This window comes from Clavelina lepadiformis, chromosome 1 (assembly GCF_947623445.1).
Source record: "Clavelina lepadiformis chromosome 1, kaClaLepa1.1, whole genome shotgun sequence".
Classification (NCBI taxonomy): domain Eukaryota; kingdom Metazoa; phylum Chordata; class Ascidiacea; order Aplousobranchia; family Clavelinidae; genus Clavelina; species Clavelina lepadiformis.
The window spans coordinates 7,941,150-7,950,684 of NC_135240.1; the positions used below are offsets into that span (position 1 = coordinate 7,941,150).

The 9,535-nt window shown below is 35.8% G+C and overlaps 1 protein-coding gene across 1 annotated transcript; it reads right to left on the reverse strand.

The window, feature by feature from the left end:
• Nucleotides 1-1,199: 1,199 nt before the first annotated feature.
• On the reverse strand, nucleotides 1,200-9,188 carry LOC143461830 (vacuolar protein sorting-associated protein 11 homolog). The gene is made up of 25 exons (XM_076959725.1): nucleotides 8,740-9,188; nucleotides 8,485-8,617; nucleotides 8,239-8,363; nucleotides 7,719-7,841; nucleotides 7,487-7,584; nucleotides 7,270-7,420; nucleotides 6,943-7,084; nucleotides 6,701-6,785; nucleotides 6,495-6,556; nucleotides 6,129-6,250; nucleotides 5,731-5,922; nucleotides 5,318-5,464; nucleotides 5,000-5,112; nucleotides 4,817-4,895; nucleotides 4,594-4,681; nucleotides 4,344-4,486; nucleotides 4,110-4,193; nucleotides 3,840-3,982; nucleotides 3,203-3,376; nucleotides 2,967-3,048; nucleotides 2,755-2,876; nucleotides 2,490-2,585; nucleotides 2,275-2,368; nucleotides 2,091-2,201; nucleotides 1,200-2,006 (listed from the first exon to the last, which is right to left on the reverse strand). Exons 1-25 carry the CDS (start codon nucleotides 8,752-8,754, stop codon nucleotides 1,881-1,883), a joined length of 2,850 nt encoding a protein of 949 aa, XP_076815840.1. The 5' UTR covers nucleotides 8,755-9,188; the 3' UTR covers nucleotides 1,200-1,880.
• Between the last annotated feature and the right edge of the window lie 347 nt (nucleotides 9,189-9,535).

Consider the following 9,535-nt stretch of genomic DNA (forward strand, 5'->3'; position numbering starts at 1 on the left):
CATACTTATAGGTCTCGTAAAATACCTACAGACGATGTTGATCCAAATACAGTATCGCTTCACAAGTTTAGAATCTCCATATGCACTCAGTACAGCAAATTACAGAGAAATCTTGCAACACATTTGCTTCTGGTTTGCACATATGCTTTGACATGGATTAATGACATTTTACAAGAAACGGCCGCAAAGTTAAATCATATGAGCCTATAATATAGCGAAGTAAAAGCAACATATTGCCAAAGCAAGAAAGGAAAGTGTCGGCCACATTAACGGCAGAATTACGTCATGGTTGGAAAAACTAACATGTTACAAAGTACGGAGACAACAAGAGAAGGGAATTTTATGTTATGTCATGACGTAACTAAAAGTAAGGTGTCTCTATCTGAATATACAAATTACTGAAATCAGCACATACAGTACGTCATACATGCTAGCATGTGCGATACGATACGCAATGCTTCCAGTTTTCTGTTTTGGTTTAACTGGCTGCTTCAATTAAAGGAGCATTTATATAATATTTTCGACAGAAAACAACGTTTAAACGCGAAAGAAAATAAGGTCGATTGTCGTAAGACAGATGAAAAGCGTTAATTACGTCGGAGTCGTTCAAAAACAAATTTACTTTAAGTTTGTTTCAACATAGCGTTTGAGCTGTTTACGTAAAACAATGCGATCACCTGTTTACGCAGACCATGTTTGCAAGCACGGTTTTGAAAATGAGTAGCCTACGGTATAAACAATGTAAGCGTAGAAATTTGAAGCGATTTTTTGATGAAGTTTAGACGGTGCAAAAGCTTTACTCAGGTGGACTGGAAGTATTCTTATTTAAAATAACATTAATAGCCTACTGTACTCACTACTGCATTAGCTCAACGTGCCACCAACTAGGCAACTATACTGTATTAGTTAAATGTATGTTGCGGCATTGGCATACATCAATCACAACCTATTTTTACATTAGAACGTTTTGTCATTCGAGTCTAGCATGATGGTGCAGATGCTCCAACGAACTTATAAATATCACGAATGCGCGTAACTAGCTGTCTCAAATTTTTCATGAACTTTGCAGTTGCGGAGAACAGGACAGTGACAAAACTTCTAATATCGCTGACTAGGACTTTTTGGTGAAAAATGCGACCGCATTGTCCTCCGTTAACTTCACTCTTGCGTAATAATTTGTAAGGACAAGGGTCAGCAAGTACTTCATATCAAGTACTGTAATGACTAAGCGGTTAGAGACCCAACAAACTTTTTCGCAATTAGCATCTTCTTGATAAACTTGTATAAAACGGGTATAGGTGTAAACTGCATTTTCATAATCACGTGTCAAGTGAACATGAAAAATCAGAGGGGAATCAACAAAAACACAAATGAAAAAAATAATTAATAAGGACAAATTAAGAAAATAAAAATAAGCGATTAAAAGGAAACACTACAATAAAAACGAGTTAATTGCACGTTCACATCAAGAAGCACATCTCAAGGACGACTGATAGGTATATATGCTAACTGTCTGATTTAATGGTAAATATTTGCACAAAAGTTTACACAGAGGGACTAAATTTAATTGTACACACATTTCCTCATAAATGAAAGAAATGCAAAGGAAGCATAAAATGGAACAGCTAGCTCAGCAATCGCTGACGAAACTAATCCTTATTATGGCTGTAAGATAGTGAGTTCAAAGACCTAGCGATAATGCTGTGATTATGAGCTTATAAATCACAATTATAACTTATGACAAAAAATGAACATACAATTAAAACGAGCATATGGCGGTGACGATATCCTTTCAATTGCGCACATGACGTCATGAAAACCACAAACGCACCAATAAATAGGTCACTCTTATCTTGCTTTTTAACGTCACATCGTCGTGGTTACGTCATATTTGCTTGTTGCATCATCAGCAGTTCTTTTTGTAGGCTGGGATCTATTAATGATGCGCCGCCTGAGGGCACACGGGAATTGCCTGGAGATTTTTCCATGTCAGAGAGCAGGGTTAACTGAGAAGTCATAAAAGCAAATGACAAAAGTGGACAACAAATTTACTTATGACCTTATCTACGTCAACTGGAAACTGCAAACACCTTGTTAAAGACGCCTTTTGAAAAATAATCAGCTATCACTGAAAATCCATCACGTGATGTCTTCAACTGTGATGCAAACTGCCTTTGAAGATCTAAACTGCTCGCTAGCGCCTACACGAGGCAGAAATAATTCTCATAAAGCAATCAATGAGTCGGCGCATATAAATTTTACACAACAACTTACCTGTTCCTGCTCGCGAAGGTTTTCCATTATCTTCCGGTTATGGCCGGTACAGACCGGACATTCGTCCTCATTTTCAGCATAACTTTCAAAGCAACTGAATAAAACAAGGACAGGGACCACTGAGTAACCGATGATCTTACAACAACGTGTTACGTTTCCATCATAATCAAACGCGGACATAACTTGGGTGGTCCAGGAGCTACACGATTACTTACTGCTGGTGATAAGAATGTTGGCATAGGAAGTGGACGGTTGGAAGCTCCAGGTCGTGGTTGCAGAGGCTGCATTTTGTTTCTTGAAAGATCGTTGCGCTGTTGATAAGTTTTAGTTTTAAATGGTGAACAAAAAACAAAAACGGCGGGTGTCCTCACAACTTAACACAATCTCAAAATTTTGTCTCAAAACTACGACAAAATCAGTTTAAATTGTATTTTACTGCGGTTAGTTGGAGAAGAATTGTGTTGAATATTAACCTTGTACCTCGTTTTAAGTTCATGGATATTAGTTTTCATTTTTTCTGTTTCCTCTCTATATCCTGCAATCGATTGCTCGTATTTGTTAATCTCCTCCGTTTCTTGGCGAATTCGACGTAAGATGTAGTCCTACATCGACATCATAAAATTAATAGCAAGAACCAACTCCGTAATGACTATTTGACATGTATTTAAATAGTCAGGTTAACACTAGCAGACCTTGACAACGGCCAGTGTTGCCGACGGATTTCTGGAAAGTAACTGGATGACCAGCAGAGGGGGCAAGAGATTATGCTTGTCAATATGTAAGTTTGACGTTAAAGGATGGAACTTTAGAAATACAGTGTTTTAAAGACAACAAAGCTAAATCAAAACCTTTTAGAAATTGAAAACTACACAAACAAAAAAGAAATTCTATTTAACTAAATAGAAATTCCATTAACAATTAAAAAAGGATATGAGTTAAGACTTGAGTGATGTATTGCTTGCAATCTACATCTCGCTGTTGTGCGAAATAGGTGAGAGCATGTTGCCAAAGTGTTTTGTCCTTATCACCATGACGACGACAAGTTTCCACCACTAAGCCGTATGTTTCATGGTCCATGTGATATCTAAGGATTTGTTGGTACCTGGGTATCGTTAGAAATAATATGGGAGTGATAGAGTTAAAACAGTTCTATCAAATCTTTGAATAAAGATAACTGGCCAAATATGAATTTGTATTACTGCATGCTGTGTGTTATTTGTATCAAAGCCAGTCTTTTGCTGAGAGATTGCATTGTATGAAATAGGGAGGGATATATGGGCAAACGTTTGTTCATAAGAGTTGAATGTTGATAAGTAAATAGAAATAATAATTTGTGGCCCAAATTAACATCTGGCTTACAAATCTCAGTACTACTGTGCTAGTAAAATCTTGCTACTTTCGTTTATCTGAATATCAATTTGCCAGTTGCCTTTTGACTACCATGACTAGTAGAAAAAATCTGATGGATAGAATTCCTGATTTGAAAATATTATAAATGTGTTACACACACTGCTACTATAGTAAAGATGTCAGCCTGTTTATCAGGAATACTGCAAATGACTTACAACCCAGCCGCTTCATACAGATAAAGTATTCCACGTTTAAAATTTAGCATTTGACATAAGACAAGCGCTTGATCTGTCTCGTATTTTTTGCTTGACATATCTTCTAAGAGCTTTAAGGTCTTTTCTTCCAGTGAAGCTTTTTCCTAATTGACATGATAAAAACTTAGTACATTCATCATTCTGTTCGTCATTACAAACGGTATGCAAAAAATTAAAGGAAAATCTTTCTTCAAATAAAAGTTTTTGTTATATTTTTATTTAACATCGCACCTTCATGCTGTCTGTTTGGTTCATCTTGTGAAGATAAATTTCGAGCAGTGTATTGCAGACAGTGGCAGACGCCTTGCCTTCAACCTGGATAGGAATAAAGATAGGCGCTTTTCAAAATGGATAAATAAATCAGTAGTAATTCATTTGTTTACTTACTAGTTGGCGTTTGGATGAAAACGGGTCTTAAACCATGTTACATGAACTATGTTACTTGCTTAGTTGTTGGCTGTAAACCTTAATCAAATGCTCTAAGAATTCCACCAACATATTGGGGCTGTTGACAAAAATATGAATAAATTCTTCGCCATTTGATTTGGCTGTCGATTTCAAGCGTGTCGAAGATCCACCCACATTGCTTTCTTCAGTGGGCTGGTAATCTGCGTTATCAACATGCAATGATTAATTGATTATGCAAACTGGTAGGCCTATACCACTGCAAACCGAATGCAGAAATCCTAAATTCAGCTAAAAGTCAGTCTTTCACCTGTGCACAAAGTTTTCAGCAACTGTGTAGCTTCTCTAGGCACATTATGTACTAGTACTTTTCCGTATTGCTTGATGGTATTTTCAGCCTAATACAATTACAGAGAAAATGACAGACATTTCACCACGTTTGTAACTGATTACCAGATGTTCTATTTGCCTTTGCATAACAATAAAATAACAATTGCTACAAATGTAGAATTAGTATATAAGTTTGAATTTACTTCTGTAAACGGAAGCTTTCTAATGTAAGAAAGAGCCTTGCTGTATTCGCGAGCATCTTCCAGTTGTATTTTGAGATACCTTCAAAAGTCGACAAACCAAACATATTTGATCACAATTTAAGCAATAAATAGCTATATTCAAAGCGACTCTAGCTGCTTAATAAAACAAAAGGTGGAACTTACCACTTGTGTTTGCTATGTTTTTCTGCTAATTGTAATGCGTGCTCATAATAGCCAGCCTGCCTGCACACCCTTATGGCAGTTTCCACATCAAAATGAAGTTCAGTATGAGGAGTCTGTGACAATATTTGACAAATACCATGTCACAAAAATCGGCTGCCTTGGTATGCAAAAATACCTTTCAACATGATAGAATTCTATTTTTTCTCGATGACAGTGTAAGCACAGCCTGCATCGCTTGACAAACCAAAATTCTTAGCACTGCCCAATAAGCTCTAGTTTTAAAGCAAGCTTAATAACTGTTTGTTTATTATGGCCTACCATGATGAACTTATTCAGGTTTTTAACATCCTTAAGTTTTGTGAAACAATTCAGCAGTAGTGTTGTGTGGTCTTCGTTGGCAAGTCCACGACCGTGTAGAGCTTCAAGGTAAGTTGTGAGATTGTGAATGCGCTGCGCATCAAGAAACTATGAAACAAAGTTGCTGCCGTTAAAGAATGCACGGATGACCCACAGCGTTAATGTGATACAAAGCATCATATATGTATTATTGTCTATATATAACTTACAACAGAATTAAAGCTCTTTTAATATCTACATTTACTAAAATATTTATTATTTTTATTGTTAATATCATTAATATAACTAATATAACTAAGTCAGTATTTGACAAACCTAGGGTTGTGGTTCATGTCGAACGAAAGCGAACAAACAGTAAAAATTAAAAAATTAACCTTTCTTATGATGTAAGACGGCTCCAGATGACCAATAGTTTTAATGTATTGTATGATGGCGGTATCATAATCCCCCTTACTGTAAAGATGGTCACCATATTGTTTAAAAATGTCGATCAAGCCTTCTTTTCCGAGATCTTGGCTTTTGGCAAGGTTAACGGCCAGTGAATAAAGGTTCTTCTTAAATAGCATCTAAACCGAGATGATTTATAAAAAAAACATTTAAACTAGAAGCAGTGTATGGTTAATCTGTTGCTTTTTAGCCTTTTGCAAAATCAACTACGCCAAAGGTTGTTTACTTCTAGCTATGTTGTTTTGAAAACTAGCAAGTTAAGAAACTGGTTTATGTAATTTCTTGAGCCTTGAACTTCGAAATGAGCAATACATTGTGGCAATACCTCAAGTTTCTGATGTATATCAATCTCTTGAAGACAAATGAGATTGTTGTCTGCTGTGAGCACGAACACTGATCCCCATTCGTATAAGACTTCCTGCACACCAGGGAGAGGGGAGGAGTATGCTGTTGCAGGAGGAATGTGTTATGATTGTGCAATTTTGCTGGGCATGTAAAAGCTCATTAGTCGTAAAGCAGTTAACAATTTAATATTCCCTGCAAAGTTTTTCAACAAGTTTTTGGGTTTATTTAAAATAACAGTAATATCCCAATAAATTCAAAACACGTACGCTGCACCAGCATTTTAAGCTATTCTGCTTTTCTTTAATGCTTTAACCGCAAAAGTAAATAAACCATTCACCAAACATACCAATAAGTTTTTGTTTCATGTCATAAATTGTAACCATGTTTTTGTCTGGCATCCTCATAGTACTGTGAACAACAAAAGCATTTTAGAACCACATCATACTTTTTTAATTCTTATCTAAAGCGCTGAGCTCAAATGTTTTCTACAACTAATGAAATATGCAATCTGTCCATAATAGTCATTCGCAATGTCATAAGATTTGTTCATACCTTGTCGAGGGAACAGAACCTTTCGACCTGTCTTTGTAAACCAGAATTAAGTAGCCATTATACCAACGTGCAAGAACCTTTTCTCCTGTGTAGTCGATAAATTAAGCAAATAAGAAATATATAAGTGTCTATACTCTATATGTTGACCTATCAAAGGTAAGTTTTTTGATTCCTGAAGTCAAAAATGTACTTTCCATAAAGAATATATGTAGATACATATGCACCACCAATGCATATTATACCTTCAAAAACAAAGCATGGTCCTCTTGAATCTGGAAGATAAAGATAAACCGCATCTGTTGCCGTGATCACAAACTGGTTATCCAATTCCGCGTTGGACATCATGCTGCAGTGAAGTGGACAACCACGATTGTCCAGAACATTCTAAAATTCGCAAGTCGTTGTGAAATTTAAATTAGCAATGACAAAGCTTTTTAAACGAAACTTTGAGCATAAAAACAAAATATATTCATTTCAAGTTCATAGAACACCTCAGAATCCCAGAGAATTTGCTACTAACAACAGTTAAACAAGTAAAAAAATGAATGAAATGAAAAAATGGCACCAACCTTTTTTGCAACCTTGTCTTGCAAGTTGAAAGACATGACGCAGCGTTCTGTTGAGGCGAACAAGTAGGGTGTCTTGCCAATGGAATAAAATGATAACCCAGTTATGGGTTCCACCACATCAGTTGTAAGATGAATTGTCTTGTTTGTAAGTCTATTTTAAAAATTATTTTTAAATGAAATCTATTTTTTGATGAAACCTTTGCCAGCACAAACATACCTGTCTTTGGCTATGTCACCTTTGTATACAACAATGGAGCCTTGAGTGAAACCAACAGCCATCAGAGATAGATTTTCATGGACAGCAAATACTGTAACCTATGTACATGCATGCAAAAACTGAAATAAAATCATGCACAGAATTTTAAAAGAAGAAAAATCACACTGTAGGCAGAATTATCAAATTTTAAAATTGAGCTAAGTGGGCTGGATATAGTGAACATCTCACACACCTCGGTTGGGACATTGCTGGCTGGAATGGTGGGTTGCACCCGGCAGCAAAACGGGTTTCCCAATTTGTCCCTCTTATCCAAGTTCCAAACTCTGATTACAGGATTAATACCTTCTTCATCAACCTGAAAAAGCAGGCAAGTAAAATATAGTCATAAAACGAATACAAAGACCATACAGTTTAAAAATTTCTTAGACGTCTATTTGCAACTTTACATGCATAACTCCAGATATATAGTACAAGTTATGTTACATAGTAACATATGTAATATAAATATAGCGTACTTAGCTACTTTGTTATATAATATACAATGTAGAGAGATCCTAGTTGTTTCAACAAAAATTTTTTAAATAGGTTTTTCAGAAGCCTAAATTGGTACTTTGTCCATACTACATACATGTATGGTATGTATGCTTCTTACAAATTCCAGGTTAATCAGTAAGACATAGAACCAGTCTAATATTAAAACCATTTTACACAAACGAATGAAATATTGCAAGACAGGAAGTATAAAATGTTACCCCAACTCCAGCCAACATATGATGCTGTTTGAGTTGAAAAAGATGAGTCACAACATTCTCGAACGCACGAAAAGAGGAAATGACTTGAAAGCTATTGTTGACGAAATGGACATAACCTTGGCTATGTGTTAGCGTGTTAAAAAATATAAGCTTGAATAAAACTTTTTCTGGATAAATATAATTGCCTATGCTATCAAAATAAAAACTAGTAGGCATAGTTGCTAACACTAGATGGAAAAAGGATATCTCCAAATAACAGAAATCCTCTTCCGCATGTTGAACACAAGAAGTTGTTTTCCTTGATGGTATTCCACGTCCTACCAGGTACAGATCCATTCACAAAAGCTGGTTGTTTGTTAAAAAAGTTGAATCTTCTCCACTATAAACCATTCAAGTTTCAACTAATCGTCCATCATTTGAATTATGATCGAATTAACAAATTATTCCAATAACAGCATATAGGTTAGTGATAATCAACTTCTAAAGAAATTTGTTGCTCACCTGTATGAATGCCATCGTATCAGTGCATCAATTTTACATATGGTAGACCAAAAATCAAACTATTTGTTCAACTACTATACGTACGAAAAGAAGGTATGTTCGATGGTTAAAGTAATACTAATATTGTTCCTGGAAGGTGATGTTGCCAATGTACTGTTTATAAAGTAAGCTAGGCCTAATTCTGTCATACATTTTTGTGTATGTGTGTATGCATCCATGTAAGTATGCAGTGCAAAAAGTAATACTAAGCTAGTAGGCCTAAACTTTTATTGCTAAATACAGTAAAACACATGATGCTCAGACAATGAATGGGAAAACGCGCAAAGAATAAATATCCTAAAACGTGCAAAATGTGATAAGTTGGAAAATTACCGGCTTCAAAACAATACGGGAATATGGGTTTAGTGCAGAACAGTACAACCACAGGATGCCTTTGCATCTTACTCAAATTCTTATCGAATCTGGTTGTGCACTTCGGCACAAGACCCCCCAGGAATCTCTTGTACTTTTGTACTCTGTCTGAAAGGCGTTGTGAGGTAATAGAAATCAAATATTGACGTAGTAATTCCTCAGTACTCGATCCTGACATGCAGATAAGTATTGTATTGTTTATTTTCATCATTAACTGAGCGGAACAAAAGTTACGATATTAATCGTTGTTGTTATAGCACAATAAAACCACATGCTCACGAACAGTTAAGGAGCAGGAAAATGGGAGTGTAAAACGATAACAAAATATGAAAGGTTTGTAGAATACGACAGAGCAGCGAAGGAGAAAATATAATTACCCCACTGG